At 34.7% G+C, this 21,273-nt stretch overlaps 1 protein-coding gene across 1 annotated transcript; it reads left to right on the forward strand.

Moving 5' to 3' along the window:
- Positions 1 to 1,234: 1,234 nt before the first annotated feature.
- On the forward strand, positions 1,235 to 19,277 carry mdlc (RING finger protein mdlc). Its single transcript, XM_090117640.1, has 7 exons — positions 1,235 to 1,499; positions 6,532 to 6,674; positions 7,541 to 7,690; positions 9,009 to 9,136; positions 15,359 to 15,420; positions 16,136 to 16,310; positions 19,106 to 19,277. Exons 1-7 carry the CDS (start codon positions 1,406 to 1,408, stop codon positions 19,275 to 19,277), a joined length of 924 nt encoding a protein of 307 aa, XP_089973766.1. The 5' UTR covers positions 1,235 to 1,405.
- Positions 19,278 to 21,273: the final 1,996 nt, after the last annotated feature.

Below are 21,273 nucleotides of genomic sequence, written 5' to 3' on the forward strand. Positions count from 1 at the left end.
GGAAAAAAAATACATTCATTCATTCATTTCCTCTCAGCTAAAAATTTGTCAAATTGTAGCTAACCCAATATCTCAACGAAAAAAAATAGTCAGCTGGTTACAACATGGTGTATTATACGTCAGCTGGTGTCTCGAAAATGAAAGTTAAATTTAAAGAAAAATTTATTTTCCGTTATTTCCTCTCAAACAAAAATTTACCTGATGATAGCTTATATGTAACTGTGGATAAATATATATGTCAGCTGGCTGTATCTTGGTGGAAAAACCGTCAGCTGATACGGGAGGCTACAACCGCTCTTCCCCCCAACCGAGCTCCAGCTGACGTTCACGAGGCTTCATAATACTATACTTTGATGCATTTTACTAATTACCGCTTGAGAGGAACTTGGTCATAAAATCTGCTGCTGGCTCCCGGACCATAATAATCGTACAATTTCCTTATGATTACATTAGCGTAGTTACTATTAAGTAGGTATTCTGTTATTACACTATATTTTTATACATTGTTTATGTACCTAGAAATGCAAATCAAATTACTGAAATACCCTGTGGGAAGGATATTATAATGACAAAACACGTTCTAGTATTTTTTCGTTACAACAAAATCCCAATAAGAGTAAGTGAACTTACGACCTTAAAAGGTCAAAACCTAAAATATGTACTGATAAAAAACAACGATCGGGAAAATCTTTCTATCAAAGTAATGTTATTCAAGATTGTACTAAATTGCCTTTATATTGCATTATTAATTTTATTATAATTATTATCTATAATAATTATTATTGTTCACAAATTAAATTGTAGGTATATAATTTAAAAAAATGTGTGCGTGTACTAGTGTACACACGTAAGAAGTAAAACTTCTATAAGACCTTATTTTTCAAAAAATAATTAACTTTATACAACTTTCATCGATCACGCGTGTAAAGGATAAAAACAAGATGGCGCGTAACGGAAAAATTTCACGCTTAACGAAAAAATGTTACACTAAATTTTTTTCCAACCCCGATAAAGAAGTTTCACTTCAAAAACAAAAACGAGGAAGTTCTACGATCTACATAGAATAAGCATAGGTCTTGCATGTGTATTTTTGTGGGTATTTTTTACTTATGAATATAATTTATACGAATAATTATATTATAAAGTTATAATATTATCTTCTTGCCATAACAAAAAAAAAATTGAGGGTCCTTGACACATGACAATAATTGACATTTGACAACTTTGAAATTTTGAACTAACCTCAAAATTGAAAGTCAAAACAAAAGTGACGTAAAAACGTAAACTTAAACAAATGCCTGAATAACAATCAAATATAGTAATTTTATTTATATTTAACCTAATACCATATATTCAAGTATATTTAAGTGGTAATAATAATAAATCCTCACCATTACATACTAAAATGTCAGACGTAGAAGTTGAAGTGCCTTCTACATTTAAAAAAAGGAATTTAAAAAATAGAGGCGGCAGGAAGAGGAAACCGTCTAGTTCTGAAGGTAATTAAACAATTAACATAACTTAGAACCTTTAATATCACTGTAAACTCCATAGTATAAAAACGCGGGAAAACGGAAGAAACTATTTCTTATGTTATTTACATATAAATAACAAACTTGGTTTCCATTCAATTATCCGTGTTTGTCGCGTTTTATTCTGATATATTTATAACTATAAGTATGTATTTATTGGTATTACGGAATCTGTGTGAAAAATTACTTATAAATAAATATTCTTGCACATTTTACATACAAATACAACCTCAATTGGTTTATGCTTCAGAAACTAAAGAGAAACCTTCAAATCATAAATCTCTTCTAGAATACTTACATTCAATTATGTTATGATTTCAAAACTCAAAACAACTGTTTTGAGATTTTGATGGGGGTTTTTTTTAATAGATAGAGAGATTCCAGAAACAGTTAGCTAGCAAGAGCAAGAAGCTAGTTAATATACATATTATAATATTATATATTTACTAGCTTTCCGCCCTGCGGCTTCACCCGCATTTTCAAAGAAAAACCCGTATAGTATTATTGTGGAATTTCCGGGATAAAACCTATCCTATGTGTTAATCCAAGTCTCTTTATGTGTGCTAAATTTCATTGTTATCGATTCAGTAGTTGCATGAAAGAGTAACAGACATACACATCCATCCTCACAAACTTTCGCATTTATAATATTTTATTTTTATTTTATTTTATTAAGGCTCATTAGCAGCAGTACATCGATTGTTTTACATAAAAAGTACACAAAAAATATAGGACATGATGTACAACTAATAAAAAATGAGCACTGCATGCACTACAAAAATTAATTACATTAAAAAAAAATAATAATAATATACACATTAAATACATTTTAACTAAATAAAATACATTTTAAAATAATCACTAGATAAAATTAAAATAACAGTATAATAATCAAAATGGAATAAAATTAATTGAAATTTAAACAAATAAAATTAAAAAGTTACTTTAAAAATGACTACATATATAACATTCAAATTAAATTAATATAAAATGCAGAATTAATTCATTTTCCAACATAAATAAACAAAAAAATCATGTATAAAAGAGAGGTACCTAGTATAATAATTAAACACTGACATGGTTGATCGCTTGCAACATCTGTTTAAATTTACCAATATTATCGAAATGTATATCTAGTGTATGATTTACTATTCGATTGTAATTTCTACATATTCGTGGTATGGGAGAGAAAGAACCCAAAGTGGTCCTCATGACAGGCACCGATAATAGTGGGATCGGTTTACGTGGGAATTTACTAGGCGTCCGGAATCCAATCAGAGAAAGCAATTGAGGGCAGTCAATATGATTTCTAATTAATTTGTATAAAAATAAAATATCAAAATTGTCGCGCCTTTTCTCTAAAGAAACCATTCTAAAATATTCCAAACGCTTAGAGTACGAAATCAGACTTTTACTAATGTTTTGACTATAAGCAAGGTGCCATATAAACCTTTTTTGCACGCGCTCTAATCGAAGTGAATGTGTAGCAAAGTGAGGGCGCCACACTACAGAGCAGTATTCTAAGACATTACGTACAAAGGTATTATAAAGGATAATTTTAGTCTTAGGACATTTGAATAATCTTGCGTTTCTGATTACGAACCCGAGCATCTGGTTGGCCTTCTTTACAACGTTTTCAATGTGGTCTAGAAAAGTAAATTTTGTATCAAAAGTAACGCCCAAATCTTTGATACTATCCACTCTCCCTAATTCTTGATTATTGGCATAATATTTTGAGTTAATGTTAACATGTTTACGTGAAAAACTTATATAAGAGCATTTTCCTATATTAAGCTTCATGCCATTTGATTTACACCAATTTACTAGGTTATTAAAGTCCTCTTGAAGAAGAAAATTGTCCTCAATACGAGTTATTACACGCATAAATTTCAGATCGTCCGCAAACAGGTATGGTGTGGAGTTACGGAAACAGCTAACAATGTCATTAATAAATATATTAAATAACACGGGGCCTAAGTGCGAGCCTTGTGGTACGCCAGATTTGATGCTATAATACGGAGAATCGAACCCATTTACTACCACGTAGAACGCACGTGAGTGCAAATAACTACCTAACCATTTCAAAAGCGACCCAGAAAAACCAATTGTAGCTAGTTTATGAATTAAAATATTATGAGGAACCATGTCAAACGCCTTTTTAAAATCGGTGTATATGACGTCGACTTGCTGTTTGCGGTCTATGGCAGAAATAATATTTTGAGAAAAATGAACTAGGTTAGTTACTGTGGAACGAGCTTTAGTGAATCCATGCTGACTGTCCGTTAAATATTTTTTAAAATGGTGTTGGATGAAAGGTAATGTGCAAATTTCAAAGACCTTGGAAAACGTCGATATAATTGAAATTGGTCTATAGTTACGAACTGAGCCACTATCCCCATTTTTAAAGATCGGAACAACCTTGGCAGATTTCCATTGAATAGGAAATTCTCCGGAAGTAAGGGATTCATTAAAAATTAACCACAGAGGCAATGAAAGGAGATCTGCACATTCAACTAAAAATATAGGAGGAATTCCATCAGGCCCAGCACCTTTTGACCTGTCTAACGATTTAAGAGCTTCCCTAATTCTTTTACGTTCAATAAACAAAGAACCAAGGTTGTCACAGGCATTTGTAGGGATTTGTTGTGTAAAAGAAATCGAGGTCTCTGCTTCATAAACTGAATGAAAATATTTTGCAAAAAGGTCGCAGATATCTGCACCGTTATCAGCTGTTTGAGCTTCATCGTGCATAACAGCCGGGTACGTTAATACATTTTTGCGTTTATTTTTAATGTAGCCCCAAAAAGCCTTACAGTTAGTTTTGATATTCTTTTCAACGCCAGCAATGTAATTCATGTAGTCAATTCTTGCAAGCCGATTACACCTACTGTTTAATAACTGCAATTCAATTCTATCCATGGGGTTTTTGTATTTATTATAGCGATGTTTGATTTTATATTTTTCTTTAAGTCCTTTCAGAAACGTCTGGCTTATCCAGGGATGACGCTGTTTAGATCTTCTTTTTAAAAGTGGGATGAAAAGTTGAATGGATCTTTCAAGAATTTCGTTAAAAATATCAACCATGTCAGTAACATCACCGCAGTCCTCAAATTTTTCTTGCCAGTTTATATTTGCCAGATAATCTCGTAATTCAACATAATTGCCTTTGTGATAGTTATATATTTTTCTGTTACTATTGGGCATCAAATTTGAGGAGCTGTGAAAATTAGTAGTGATTAAAAGTGGTGGGTGTAATGGATCAATTTTAGTTAAACAATTAAAACATTCAGTTACATTACAAGTATTAAAATCAGCTAAAACAAGATCTAGAAGTCTATTGTGAACATTTGGAACATTATTATACTGCATTAAATTATTAACGTTGCAAAAATCTCTTAACATGGAATCTAGAGGGTATACAGATGTTACATTAAATTGATGAGAATTAAAACACCAAAACGAATTCAAATTAAAATCTCCAACGATAAGAGTCGGGTACTCATGTAGTTCTGAAACTCTATTACAATTGTTTATAAATTTAGCTAAACAATTTTTATTTACAGGCGGTGGGAGGTAGGCTGCACATAATACTAGTTTTGAGATGGTACTTCCGAGGCTTATGTTAATAGATATCCACAGGTCTTCACCATCACTATCCCATTCAACTAAGCGAGTAGAGATAATATTTTTGTTGACTGCTACAAGAACACCACCACCATCTTTCTTAGCTGTCGCTCCAGATATGAATCGATCCTTCCTGTATACATTATAATTATTCCCAAAAAGCTCACCACTCAGCACAGTGTCATTTAACCATGTCTCAGTGAAGATGATTATGTCGTAATTGTAAATGCAAATATTCCTGTATACTTCATGTGTTTTGGTGCGAAGACCACGCGTATTTTGGTAGTAGATGTTAAGCATTTTTGCATTTAGGCTATATGATCATGCTATTAAGATAATAAATTTAAGATAGTTTATCAAGATAGGCTAAGTTCTTAATAATTTTTAAGTCAGCACCATCATTTTTTCTCATGAGAACTTTGCCATTTCTGACCCAAACATATTTGTATCCAATTTCTTTGGCCTTTATTCTAGACGCTGCATGAATGATTTTAGTTTGAGGAGATAGATGTTCAGCAATGTATATAGGTTTACGGTCATTACCTAGGCCAATGTGACTAGTATTAAGCTTATCTTCAATGTTTTTATTTCTATTAAAATTAATAGCTGCAGCTAGAAAACTATCACGCACTTTGGCGGTGGAAAACTGGGCTATAATCGACCGTGGCCGTGGATTAGAACGGTCTTGCTTTGCAGTTCGGGTACATCGAGATATCTTCTCATCCTGTATCTTACAACCAATAGCGTCTCCAATTCTTGACACAATATCAAATACATTTTCACTTCGTGACTCTGGAATGCATTGAAGTTCCAAATTACAAGCCCTTGTTTGATGTTCCAGTTGTTCAATTCGTTCGTTTAAATTTAGTACAGTCTTTTGTAATTTCGAGTTTTCAAGAATTAAGTTCGACACTGAATCTTTTTCAGCTTCCTTTATTTTTTGAAATGCTTCGTATTGGGCATTCATGAAGGTTATTGAATCTTTTATATCCTGAACTTCAGCCTTAAGTGACTTTACTTCAGCGTTAAAGGCAGAGGATAACGAAGACTTAAGCTGTTGAAGCATTTCACTGTTTTCCGCAAATATTAGTAGGATACTCTACAAATCTTATACAGGGAGACGTCAGACGCATTTTGACGGTAGCTTCTTCTTATGAAACTGATCAACTTTTGTTCTACAACTTTGCTGAATTCATAGAAAAAAATTTGGACTTTGTATGGAAATCGGTCAGCTGATTAGCGAAGTTTCCTTACAAAGTCCAATTTTTTTTTACGAATTCAGCAAAATTGTAGAACAAAAATTGTTCAGTTTCATGAGTAGAAGCTCCTGTCTAAATTCGTCTGACGTCTTACCTTTCACCTGGTATAATTACAGAGAAGAACAGTTCAGACTCAGAACCAGCAGTAGTGATACCATCAAAACGTCCACAGAAACTAAATCCCAACATACAGTCCACAGGCGGTGAAAGGAAACGAGTGGTGATTGAAAAGAGTGATGAGAGCAGTGATGATGATACAGTAAGTATTATTTGAATTGGGTGTTAATCCATACTAATATTATAAATGCCAAAGTAACTCTGTCTGTCTGTCTGTTACTCAATCATGCCTTAACTACTGAACCAATTTGCATGAAATTTGGTATAGAGATATTTTGATGCCCGAGAAAGGACATAGGATAGGTTTTATCCCGGAAATCCTACGGGAACGGGAACTATTCGGGTTTTTCTTTGACTGCGCGGGAGATGCCGCGGGTGGAAAGCTAGTTATCTATATAAGTATAAATTATATATATGTATGATAGCGCGTTTAATTTAACAATAAAATTATATGTTAAAAGTAAATCAAGTGATGAACTTATTAATTATTTTAATAATAATCAAATTGATAAAAGTCTTAATAATCATTTAATTATCAAATAATAATAATATTTCATGTCATATTCAAAATAACGATCAAAACAACACATATTTGCCCTGGGTAGGAACGACATCTGGCTTGGAAGGCAGGACCACTACCAAGTACCAACCTCTCTCAAATCATCTAAAAATCTCATCCCGAACATATTGATCCAAAATCCTTAAAAAAAGTTTTTATATATACATTTTTTATATAATTTTACTCGACGCGGTTGGTAAAGTAATTGCCTACTGAGCCGATCCCGGGTTCGATCCCCGGTCAGGGCAAATATTTGTGTGATGAACTCAATTATTTGTTCTTTGGTCTGGGTGTTATCTATATGTTATATGTATTTATTAAATATTATATTTATCGTCGCCTAGTACCCACAACACAAGCCTTAATTGAGCTTACTGTGGGACTAGGTCGATTTGTGTAATAATGTCCTATAATATTTATTATTTATTTATTTATTTATTTTTCCACAGCCAAAAACAACAACACTATCTGTTCAACAACAGAGAGAAAATGCGACAGCAACATACGAACTCGATACAGAGAGAGATAAAGATGCACAAGCTATTTTCGAGAAAGCGCAGAAAATTAATGAGGAATTAGAAGGACAGGCTGATGATAAGGTAATTATTTGTTTCATATATCCTAATAATATTAGTTATATAATATGTGAATTATTAGTTTGATTTTTTTTGATTTAGAGAGATTTGTTTGATAGAGTTGATAATATCTAGTGATCTAATTTATAATGGTATTTTTGTTTAATTTCATAATATAGTTCATATAAAAATACATATAAAACAACCACAATAAAAAAGCGATGTATTTTAAAATATAAATATTACAATACTAGCTGTGCCCCGCGGTTTCAACCGCATTACTCCGCACCTGTTGGTCTTAGGGTGATGATATATAGCATACTAGCGACCCGCCCCGGCTTCGCACGGGTGCAATGCTGATACTAAATACACTACAGAAAAACTGTGAACGTTGTAAATAAAAACATAGCGGCCCGGCCGGCCGGTACCGCCGCAAACGCTACGTCCCGCAATTTTTAAATCTGTATTATATCTTCGAAAATATTCACTTAAATCATACGGTGTAAAGGGCAAAATATTAAATGAACAATGTATTCAAGGTATTTAGTATTGGTTAAAATCGCTTCGAAAATTAGCCATTAACTATTTGTCGTTAAAATTAAAGGACAAAAAAAAGTTATTGTGGGTTATCCATAAGAGATAGACATATACCACCGCGGACTTTTCTGTAGACCTTTTCAATGTGTATAATACTTAGTACATTATTTTGATAAAACTTGTAGGGTTCAGCCTTCGTTTGCAATGTAAGCGGAAAAAATTTAATTTTTTACGACATCACATTAGAAACCTCAAAAATAACAGTACTTCTCCACTATTTAATGGATGTTATTAATACATATAAACCTTCCTCTTGAATCACTCTATCTATTAAAAAAAACCGCATCAAAATCCGTTGCGTAGTTTCAAAGATTTAAGCGTACAAAGGGACATAGGGACAGGGAAAGCGACTTTGTTTTATACTATGTAGTGATTACCTTCCTCGATAAATAGGGTATCTAACGCCGAAAGAATTTTTCAAATCGGACCAGTAGTTCCCGAGATTTGTGCGTTCAAACAAACAAACAAACAAACTCTTCAGCTTTATAATATTAGTATAGTATACAGATTTCGATAAAAAAAAATCTTATTTGTCCGGAAAATCGTGTTGCGACTTGCGAGTACGACTCGCACTTAACCAATTTTTTTTTCAAATATGATTGCAGATTGCACTAAACATTTCACTACTATTGTTGTTATATTTTTTATTTTAATTTATGATCGCTTTTATTTATTTTAATTTTGACTTATAATTTTTGTTTATACAATCTTCCTTAAAAATAAACATCTTTTAATTCCCTTACAGCTATACCGCGGTATAAATAACTACGCTCAATACTACAAAAAGAGGGACACAGCCGCGGGAAACGCTAGTTCAGGGTTCGTTAGAAAGGGCCCTATACGAGCTCCTGCTAATTTAAGAGCTACAGTACGGTAAGTTTCATTATTTTATATTTTTTTTCATCAAGGGTTATCAACGTCAACTGTCAACTGTCAACACGCGCAATTGTGCTGTTGGAGATTTATTTAATTCTATGTGTTTAAACTTTGATATTTTATGTGTGAACATTATTAAAAGTGACTCTTACCAGTGATAATCCTGTGACATTATTAGTAGTGCATAGTGTTCAGTGTTTATCGGCATTGAAGATCTTAATGAGCTCACAAAACTTATAAGTACAACTGTAAGTCGATCTGAGTTTAACTACAGAATAGTAAACAAAAACATCATTAGAGTAATGATGAATACTATAGAAAGCTACAAGAAAGTTATTTCGGTTATACGAGAAAACGGTTTAATCGGCCATACATTCACACCTAAAGATTCCAAATGTTACCGTTTTATCATCAAAAATCTTCACCACAGCACACCGCACGAAGCTATTCGAGAAGCAGTTGAAGGTTCCAACAACAAAATTGTAGGTGAAATTATTAATGCTCGCTATGGCCCAGAGAAATTACCAACGTCTACTTTCTTTGTGTGTGTTGAACAAAGTATAAATAATCGCGAAATCAAGAATATTCAATATATCTACAACCAAAAAGTTAAGATAGAAGATCCACGTAAATCTAATTCCATTGTGCAATGCCAGAGATGCCAACAATATGGACACTCCAAAAACAATTGTATGCGTCCGTACAGATGCGTCAAATGTGGTGAAGGACACAAAACCTCAGAATGTATGAAGAAAGATAGATCAACACCGGCTAAGTGCGCTTTATGTTCTTGTAATCACCCGGCCAACTACAAAGGATGTGAAGTATATAAAGAGATTTTAGCACGCCGTAATAAACCTCGGACTACAAGGACCAACCATAACAATATTACAGCTCCGCCCACTGCTAACCCCAATTATGAGCCAACCCCAAACGAAATGCATCAGAGAACTTATGCCTCAGTTGTTTCTGGAGAAAGATATAATAGTAATCAAGAGCTAAGGCAGGACACCCAGGAACAAAACAACAAGTTAGAACATATCCTAATAAAACAAAGTGAAAAGCTAGATATTCTCATTCAACAAATAGGCTCCCTGGTGAGTCTTATCTCTACCCTCATTTCAAAAATTACAAAATGACTTCTCTTACTATAGCTGCCTGGAACATCAACGGCATTACTCCCAACACAAATGAACTAGAAATATTTCTTAAAGAAAACAGGATTGACGTCTGTCTTATCTCTGAGTCACATACAACAGAAAGAAGTCAAATATGCATACCTGGTTTTTGTGTTTATTTTACTTCTCACCCCGATGGCGTTGCACATGGTGGTTCTGCAGTTGTCGTAAAAAATAGTGTAAAACATTGTCTATTGGAACCTTTTCCTGCAAAATACCTGCAGGCTACAACTGTAAGAGTAGAAGACCGTCTCGGTGCTATTAATATCTCTGCTGTCTACTGTCCGCCTAAACATAGGATTAGTGATGATATGTTCACCTCGTATTTTCGCACTCTTGGTAAAAGGTTTATATCAGGAGGAGACTGGAACGCGAAACACACACATTGGGGCTCTCGGCTTACGTTAACCAGGGGACGCGAACTTAAAAAATCTGTGGACATTAATCATCTAACAACATTGTCAACAGGAGAACCCACGTACTGGCCCACGGACAATAACAAAATTCCGGATCTTCTCGACTTCTTCATCATAAAAAATATCTGTCCAAAATACACTCAAATCGAATCCAGTCTTGACGGATCTTCAGACCACACTCCAATTATATTAAGACTTAGTATAGGTATTATAAATCGCATTCCAAATAACGACACACTTTTCAATCATAAAACAAATTGGTTGAACTTCAGACAATACCTTGAAGAAAATATCACACTAAAACTTCAAATGAAGTCGGCAGATGAAGTAGATAATGCTTGTCTTTATATTACAAACCTCATTCAAGTGGCTGCATGGATAAGTACTCCTGAACTAAAACACAAAGCATATAATACTCCTACTCCTATTGTAATTCGTGAAAAAATTGCTGAGAAGAGACGACTTCGGAGAGTCTGGCAGACATCCAGAAATAGAACAGATAAAAGTCGCTTAAATCGTGCTATTAAGGACCTTAAAAATCTCCTAAAAGAAGCCAGAGATAATTCTCTAAAAAGCAATCTCGAAAGGATGTCTCCTGAAGCTTATGGAGTCCACTCGCTCTGGAAAGCAACTAAAAATATTCCACAACCACAGAATTGTTCTCCACCCATTAGATCAAACGACTCATGGGCGCGCACTGATCAAGAGAAAGCTGATGTCTTCGCAAGCCACCTAGCTAACATCTTTAAACCAAATGAACCTAATACACCCGAGGATTCCGAAATAGACACCATCCTTAAGCAAGATGTTCAACTTTGTCCACCCCTGCGCCTAACAACGCCACGTGAGCTATCCAGACTTATCTCTACAATGGACTCCAAAAAAGCTCCAGGCTTCGATTTGATTAACGCTAAGATCCTAAAAGAACTCCCACGAAAAGCTATCGTCTTCCTCACTATTCTCATAAATAGCTCTCTTAAAATATCGTACGTTCCTGCTCTTTGGAAAATATCGCAAATTGTAATGGTTCCCAAACCTGGTAAACCAGCTAATGAAACACAATCTTATCGTCCTATCAGCCTTACTCCGATCTTATCCAAGCTATGGGAAAGAGTAGTCCTGCATAGATTGAAAACAGAACTACAGCAAGTTCAGTTGATTCCAGATCATCAATATGGATTCCGAGACCAGCACTCCACGGTAGAACAGGTTCATCGCGTTTACCAAATTATTAGGGAATGTCTTGAAAATAAGGAATACTGCTCGGCCGCCTTCCTCGATGTCCAGCAAGCTTTTGATCGAGTGTGGCACAGGGGTCTACTTTGCAAGATCAAACTGTTTTTACCTCACTCCTATTACTTACTTATTGAATCTTACCTCAGCGAAAGGATGTTCCAGGTAAAGGTTCATGATGCCAGATCATCTCTCTTCGCTTGCTTAGCTGGTGTCCCTCAAGGATCTGTACTAGGCCCGGTCTTATATAATATTTTCACTAGCGACCTTCCCCAACACCCAGGGGTATCTATAGCAACATTTGCCGATGACGCCGCATTTCTAGTATGCAATCCAGATCGAGAGAAAGCTAGCTATATTCTTCAAAATCAGCTAAATAAAACCCAAGATTGGCTAGATAAGTGGCGCATAAGAGCAAGTGCGCCTAAATCACATCACATCACATTTGCACTTAGACATGGTCTCTGCCCGCCTGTCCATTTGGGCCAAGATACTCTACCTCAGTCTAATTGCGTGAAGTACCTCGGCTTCTACTTGGATCGTAGGCTCACCTGGAAAGATCATATAAAGAAGAAGAAGACAGAAGTTAACTTCCGCTTCAAAAACTTACTTTGGCTCTTGGGTAGACAATCCACACTTTCTCTAAGCAATAAACTTAGAGTGTTCTGCGCAGTAATAAAACCTATTTGGACATATGGTATTCAACTCTGGGCCTCCGCTAGCGAATCCAACCTAATGTGCATGCAAAGGGTGCAAAACAAAATCCTAAGAGTGCTCACAGCAGCTCCATGGTTCACTCGCAACTCTGAAATTCATGAGTACTTAGAAATGCCTACAATTAAGGAGGAAGCTACAAAATACCTCAAGAAGCATAAGCAAAGACTTGTTATGCATCCTAATCCGCTCTCCCAGCAACTGCTGAAACTAAAGCCCAGGAAACGTCTGAAAAGAGCTAATGTTGATGTTGAGCTACGTTAGAAAGGGGAATTAGGGCACTGGTTCTGGTTCTCAAATCGCCAAATCATTCTGTCAAAATATCTGCTCATAGTCTGTTGACTGATCGCAGATGTCAATAATAATAAAAAAAAAAAAAAAAAAAAAAAAAAAAAATATTTTTTTTCCTCAAACTTCTCTAGTAAATATATGTACATAGGTACTTACTTTTATTTATTTATTAATACAAATAAAATTGCATTTAAAACGTTTTTATAACTATCGTTTTCCCTAAGAATTCGGTAAATCTAATACTTATTACTTAATATTATAAAGCTTAAGAGTTTGTTTGTTTGTTTGAAAGCACTAATCTCAGGAACTACTGGTCCGATTTGAAAAATTCTTTCGGTGTTAGATAGTCTTTTTATCGAGGAAGGTTATAAGCTATATAATATCATCATGCTAAGACCAATTGGAGCGGAGCAATGCGGGTAAAACGCGGAGCACAGCTAGTGTATAATAATATTTAGTATGCATTAATATTATTTCTTTCGCGTCCTCTTTCTGATCTACATTAATGATCTTCCGAAAATACTCGATCGAAATGAAACTATGCCCATACTTTTTGCGGACGATATGTCCGTATTAATAAAATGCAAAAGTCCCGATAATCCGAATCCAGTAATCGAATCTACACTCCATACAATAACAAATTGGCTAAAAGACCACAACTTAGAAATAAACCTTAATAAAACTAAAATAATTCAATTCAAAACGTATAAAAGTCCATCTCTTGCCATACATATAAAATATCAAAATACACCATTAGAAGAAGTAGACACGATTAGCTTGCTTGGCATAAACATAGTCATAGATACACATATAAATTGGAAAACACATATTGAATATTTAAAATCTAAGTTGTCGAAATTTACCTATGCCCTATTCCAGATAAAACATAGCACAAATATACACACCGCTTTATCTGCATATTACGGGTACGCTTACTCATGGCTAAGATATGGTGTGATGTTATGGGGAAACAGCGTACGGTCGATGCTAATGATGTAGAAGTGCGTGAGAATCTTAGCTCAAATAAAAAACACAGAAAGTTGTAAACCACATTTTAGAAAATATAACATATTAACATTACCATCGATATATATATGTCACGGCTAAAGGTAGGTGAGAACATAAACTTAAGATTAGCCGGCTAAACTTAGGTTTATTTTCGACGAGGTGTTAATGTTAGTTTGTTCTATCTTTAGCCGGCTAAACTTAAGTGTAACCGCAGGCCCGTGGCTAAAAATGTCGGGGTGGGTAGATTTGGTTAGCGCCGGGCCGGTGGAGGGCTTGAGGGGCCCGCACAGTGCCAGAAAACACTCGCCCTGTTCCTTACATGTATTATAGTAACCAAATCTACCCACCCCGACTCAGGGCAGAAAGCTGGTGGCTAGGTTAGGTTAGGTTAGAACTCTTAAGACCCGCACGAGCCGAGCGAGCGCAGCGAGCGTGCTGCGGCAGCAGCCGGCGAAGTGCCAGAAAACACTCGCCCTGTTCCTTACATGTATTATAGTAACCAAATCTACCCACCCCGACATTTTTAGCCACGGGCCTGCGGTTACACTTAAGTTTAGCCGGCTAAAGATAGAACAAACTAACATTAACACCTCGTCGAAAATAAACCTAAGTTTAGCCGGCTAATCTTAAGTTTATGTTCTCACCTACCTTTAGCCGTAACATATACATGAAATTTGCACATTTGTCTATAAAAATATTAATACATTTTCACGAGTCGAGGAACACCACGAAGTAAATACGCGCTTTAAAAATAGATTACACCTACCATTCTCAAGAATCAAAATGTTAAATCAAAGCCCCTATCACATGGCTATAAAAATTTATAACAAACTTCCTGACCAAATTAAAAACCAAAAAACTATTTATTCTTTTAACAAACAACTAAAGCTCCTTTTAATCCAAAAATGCTTTTATTCAATAAATGAATATTTCGAAGCTAAACTACGCCAAACTTGAATTTTCGTGTTGTTAAGTTCTTCCTATCTCAAATTATTATATGTAACTGAAACTAACAAAAATAAATTATACTTACCTAACTATCTAAACCTACTGAATCAATCACTCTATCTATTAAGAAATCGCATCGAGGTCCGTTGCGTGGCTCTAAAGAATTAAGCATACATAGGTACATAGAAGGCGACTTTGTTTTATACTAAAAGTGAAGTAGTGAAGCTTCATTCCTAGAGTTTTTAAAAATAATAGAATAAATATGTAATATTGTTTTGTCGTCTTACAGTATGCGCATGTCTTAAGATTTTAATTTCGTTCTTTTTATATTGTCTAATTATTAAGTGCGCGTAGGTTCAAACTGCAAATCTTTATATTATGTATTATGTATTAGTATTATTAATTAATGACAAATTTTAATATATTTTCAGATGGGACTACCAACCGGATATTTGCAAAGACTACAAAGAAACAGGATTCTGCGGTTTTGGAGGTAAGTAATTAGTAAAAACAGACAAAAAACATGAAATAAATGTAAAAAGAATATTTAAGATCATAAAGACAGAATAGTGATGACTGATGAGCGACTTAGTACATAATAAGTGTTGTGCCAATCAATAATTTATAAGTTTTTTTTTTGTCTTGATATTTTTTACTAGCTGTAGCACGCGGTTTTATTCGCATTGCTCCGCTCCTGTTGGTCTTAGCGTGATGATATATAGCCTATAGCCTTCCTCGGTGCGTATTTCCAAACTATACATTACTAAGGCCAGCACGCAACGGTGTGAAACTAATCTTAATCTTAATCTTAATTCTTAATACTATTATAAAGGCGAAAGTTTGTAAGGATGTATGGATGTATGGATGTATGGATGTTTGTTACTCTTTCACGTAAAAGCTACTGAACCGATTACAATGAAATTTAGCACACATATAGAGGGTAACTTGGATTAACACATAGGATAGGTTTTATCCTAACTATGCGGGTTTTCCTTTGAAAACGCGGGCGAAGCCGCGGGCGGAAATCTAGTCACATATAGTTTTGAAATAACTTTTTATTGGCGATAGCCTTCCTCGATAAATGGGCTATCTAACACCGAAAGAATTTTTCAAATCGGACCAGTAGTTCCTGAGATTAGCGCGTTCAAACAAAAAAACTTTTTAGCTTTATAATATTAGTATAAATTAATTGTTTCTTTTTTCCACAGACTCATGCAAGTTCCTCCACGACCGTTCAGACTACAAGCACGGTTGGCAGCTCGAGAGGGAGGAGGTACAGACAGACAAACACGGAGACTCCGACTATGAAATACACAGTGACGATGAGCTGCCCTTCAAGTGTTTTATATGTAGGAACAGTTTTAGAGACCCCGTTGTTACTAGGTGAGATTTTTGTAATACTAGCGGTCCGCCCCGGCTTCGCCCGTGGTACCTACATGTTTAAACTATCCTATCTCTCAAGTTGGATCGAACTGCACATGGTGTGCGAATTTTATTATAATCGGTTAAGTGGTTTAGGAGTCCATTGAGGACAAACATTGTGACACGAGATTTATATATATAATCAAACTAGTGGTCCGCCCCGGCTTCGCCCGTGGTACATATTTACGTTTTCTCTACATAAAAACCATCCTCTTACTTCAAAGAATATTATAAAAAAAGAATTATCGAAATCGGTCCACCCGTTCACGCGTGATGCCGTGACCAAGGAAAACGGGTTTCATTTTTGTTTATATAGAACTACTGGTCCGATTTGAAAAATTCTTTCGGTGTTAGATAGCCCATTTATCGAGGAAGGCTATAGGCTATATATCATCACGCTAAGACCAACAGGAGCGGAGCAATGCGGGTGAAACCACGCGGGAGCAGCTAGTAATATAAAAAAAATGTGTGCGTGTACTAGTGTACACACGTAAGAAGTGAAACTTCTTTATGACCTTATTTTTCAAAAAATAATTTACTATATGCAATTTTACAGAAATACGTCGAACCAAGATGGCGCGTAACGTGAAAATGTCACGCGTTACGATAAAATGTTACTCTAAATTTTTTTCCAACCCCGATAAAGAAGTTTCACTTCAATAAATATTTCAGGACAATTTTCACACACGGCACGATCTGATCCCATACTAAGCTTTCGCTTGTGTTATGGAAACCAGATGGCTGATAAACATACAACGTGACGTGAAAGACTAGAGCTACTTATGCATTTATAAGATTAATATCTATTATAAATGTGCAAGTTTGTGGATAGATGGATGGATTTTAGTAAAAATATATAATACTAGCGGTCCGCCCCGGCTTCGCCCGTGGTACATATTTTGCAATAAAAGGTAGCCTATGTTCTTCCTCAGGGTCTAAAGATTATCTGTGCCAAATTTCATCAAAATCGGTGCAGTAGCTTATGCGTGAAAACCATACATACATACATACATGCATACACACAAACCTTTCCTCTTTATAATATTAGTATAGATAGGGTCTTTCATTGAGCACGGGTAGCTGTTTCCGGCCTGTGATAGCCTCCTGTGAGTGACATCTATCAAATATATATTTTGACTAGCTTTCCGCCCGCGGCTTCGCCCGCGCAGTCAAAGAAAAACCCGCATAATTCCCGTTCCCGTGGTATTTCCGGGATAAAACCTATCCTATTTCCCGGGGTAAAAAGTAGCCTATGTCCTTTCTCGGGTATCAAAATATCTCTATACCAAATTTCACGCAAATTGGTTCAATAGTTAAGGCGTGATTGAGTAATAGACAGACAGACAGAGTTACTTTCGCATTTATAATATTAATATCCTGTATACAGAGAAATGAAAATTCCCGGTCACAATTTTCCGTTTCGAAAACTCCCAATAGATGACGCTACGGTGTCCTTAAAACCCGCTATTATTATTTTTTCCCTGACACGTATAAGATTCTGTTGAAAAGCCATTTTCAACGAAAGCTTTAAATTTTGTGATAAACAAAATAATATCTATTAATATCACAGTTAAACGTTTTAAATCAGTTTTTGGATAGTCACACTGTAACGTCAAACGTAACAGTGGGCTGTGTTTAACTAGCTTTCCGCCCGCGGCTTCGTCCGCTTTGTAGAACTTAATCCTATTAATATTAAATGCGAAAGTTTGTAAGTATGGATGTATGGATGTTTGTTACTCTTTCACGTAAAAACTACTGAATGGATTTGAATGAAACTTTACCACAATATAGCTTATACATCAGAATAACACATAGGATAGGTTTTATCCCGGAAATCCCACGGGAACGGGAACTATGCGGGTTTTCCTATGAAAACGCGGGCGAAGCCGCGGGCGGAAATCTAGTAGATCTATTTAAGTTTAGATTTATTAGGTTTAAGGAAAAATCGCACTAGCTGCTCTCCGTGGTTTCACCCGCATTGCTCCGCTCCTGTTGGTCTTAGCGTGATGATAGCCTATAGCCTTCCTCGATAAATGGGCTATCAAACACCGAAAGAATTTTTCAAATCGGACCAGTAGTTCCTGAGATTGGCGCGTTCAAACAAACTAACTCTTCAGGTTTATAATATTAAGTATAGATACTACAAATAGACAATGCCATGCCAAAAATAGATGAGAATAATCAAAGGGGACCATGGAAAGGGTTGCAACCCTCTATTTTATACCCTTCTCGCATAATTAGTTGAACCCGCACGAGTTTTTTGAGATTCTAAAATAATATATATAATGCTGAAGAATTTGTTTGTTTGAACGCGCTAATCTCAGGAACTACTGGTCCGATTTGAAAAATTCTTCCAGTGTTAGATAGCCCATTTATCGAGGCTATATAATTACGCTAAGACCAACAGGAGTGGAGCCACGCGGGTGAAACCACAGGGCACAGCTAGTTATTGTAATATTTAATACTAGCTGCTCCGCGCGGTTTCACCCCCGTGGCTCCATTCCTGTTGGTGGTAGCGTGATGATATGTAGCCTATAGCCTTCCTTGATAAACGGGCTATCTAACACCGAAAGAATTTTTCAAATCGGACCAGTAGTTCCCGTGATTAGCGCGTTCAAACAAACAAACTCTTCAGCTTTATAATATTAGTATAGATAGGTATTTTCCTCCAAGACTCATACAAACTTTCTACCCTCTATATAGTTAAAAAAAACTGCTAATACAATATGATACTAAATAAATAATTTTTGTTTCAGATGCAAACATTATTTCTGTGAAAAATGTGCTCTAGAGAATTATAAGAAAACAACAAGATGTTTTATATGCAATGCACAAACGAGCGGCGTGTTTAACCCGGCGAAGGAAATTGAAGCTAAAATAAAAGCTGCGTCTGGTAGTGATGATGATGATGATGATGATGATGAATAAATATATCTAATTGTATTTGTTGTTTTATTTTCGAAGTGAAAACTTCTTTAGCGGCGTTGAACACTTTTTCTGTAATGGGTATAAAATCTTAAACTCGCGTCAGGACACGTGACCTGATCGAAAAAGCGTAAGACGGATACCATTACAAAATATCAAACATGCTCAACGTTAATAATCAAGTTTTCACTTCTGCCGGCACTCCCCCAGTGCAACCCGTCTTTTTTTAATTTTAAATATAAGTATTTGTTAAAAAATTGGGGAATATGTAACTAAAATGAAAGCTGCGTCTGGTAATGATGATGATGAATTAATATATTTTATTTTATTCAGCTAGTATCTCTAGTAGCATTATTATTCAGTTAAGAGCCGATTTTTCAATCGTTGGTTAAAATTTATCCATCAAATAAAGTATTACACGAACATATTAAAATGTCACCTGTAAACTGTCAAATACAGACAATTACAATACATTTTTGAAATGGTAGTTTAATACGTTATTCGATGAATAAGTTTTAACCAAGGATTGAAAAATTAGCCCTAAGTAATACAATATAACCACAGTCTGATAATAATATATATAACTGTAGACTGTTGACGGGTATCACAACTTGAACACAAAAAACTACGGGGTAATTTTGATTAAATCTTTTTGTTAATTAATTTTAGTCCTCGGCAACATAATATTTAATTAGAATATAAGCAAACGAATTCGAAGACACAGCTAGTATTAGTTGTATACGTAGTATATTATTATTAGTCTGTGGTATTAGATACATAAAAGCCCGCTGTCGCAAACGAAACCGCGGGAAAAATCTAAGCGCCTGTAGCATGTAATTCTGATACTAAACTACATACTAAGTTTCATATAATTATTGAAACAAACATAAGTAGGTATAATCGTATTAAATACAATTTTTGGTAACTGCATCAAAGATCATTCAAAAGTAACATAACTATTTGGGTGGGTTAATTTCGAAAAATTGTGAATTCAGAGTCACTTCAGACTTCAGACCATTGTTTTCTTGAAACTAACGAGAAGGTATTGTTATAAGTTTAGTATATTTTATATGTTTTATAATAAGTGCATTCATATTTCTCAATTACTATAGTTACTACTTACTACCTATGCCTAATACCTATAACTTCTTAAATTCCAAAACATTTATTTTGTGTGACAGTCAGACAAACAGACAAAAGTTATTATCTACAATAATTATCTCGATGATTTAGAGAAATATTTTCTAATTATATGCACATAATATAGTTAATTATTTACCAATGACATGGAATTTTTAAAATAAAAATATTTAAAAAGAAAATGTAATACTTAATCCTAATTATAAATAAACTTTTACTTAACCGTAAAATCGATTTCTGTTAATAATGTGTATCAAATATGTAATTATATGAGTTATAATAAACTAATTTGCCTTTTCCTTTGAAGTAATTGTGTAGAGAATACATAATCATGGGTAAGTATTTTATATATTTTATTTATTACATCACCATTATATTTTTATTAACTACCTAAGTTCGTAGTACAAAATGCCCTGTAAGTTTTGAATCAATAATATGCTAAAATGAATATTTTATTTGTTTCAAAATTAACATTCTTATTATTGCTGTAACTAACTACCTACTACTGTAACTATAGTTTCATCAAAATTAGTTGAGTGAAAAATTTATAATGTAAAAGCCTGGCCTTGAGACATGGGGTTTGTAGGTATACGTAATTATCTAATTATGATAAGCAATTACTTTTTTACAATTAGCAAAAAGTGCTTTGTGAGGGCTCGTTCTTTGAAAATTTTATTTAATATATTTTCTTTGGTCTTTAACACGTCTTTAGATGAATAAAAACGTAAATCCTACTAAATGTAAAAGTTTGTATGTTTGTTACTCTTTCACGCAAAAACTGCAGAACCGATTTTAATGAGATTTGGCACACACCTAGAGGGAACATTTATAACTTGCATTAACACATATGATTGTTTAT

This window comes from Colias eurytheme, chromosome 28, assembly GCF_061535395.1.
Source record: "Colias eurytheme isolate Ceu_HAF_F1 chromosome 28, ilColEury1 Martin Lab GWU primary, whole genome shotgun sequence".
Lineage (NCBI taxonomy): Eukaryota > Metazoa > Arthropoda > Insecta > Lepidoptera > Pieridae > Colias > Colias eurytheme.

Bases quoted from the DNA above. Each gene is read 5' to 3' on its own strand.
- mdlc (XM_090117640.1), top strand. From the start codon at position 1,406: ATGTCAGACGTAGAAGTTGAAGTGCCTTCTACATTTAAAAAAAGGAAT. The intron at 1,500-6,531 runs GTAATTAAACAA...GTATAATTACAG, and splicing joins GAAACCGTCTAGTTCTGAAG to AGAAGAACAGTTCAGACTCA. The intron at 6,675-7,540 runs GTAAGTATTATT...ATTTTTCCACAG, and splicing joins AGAGCAGTGATGATGATACA to CCAAAAACAACAACACTATC.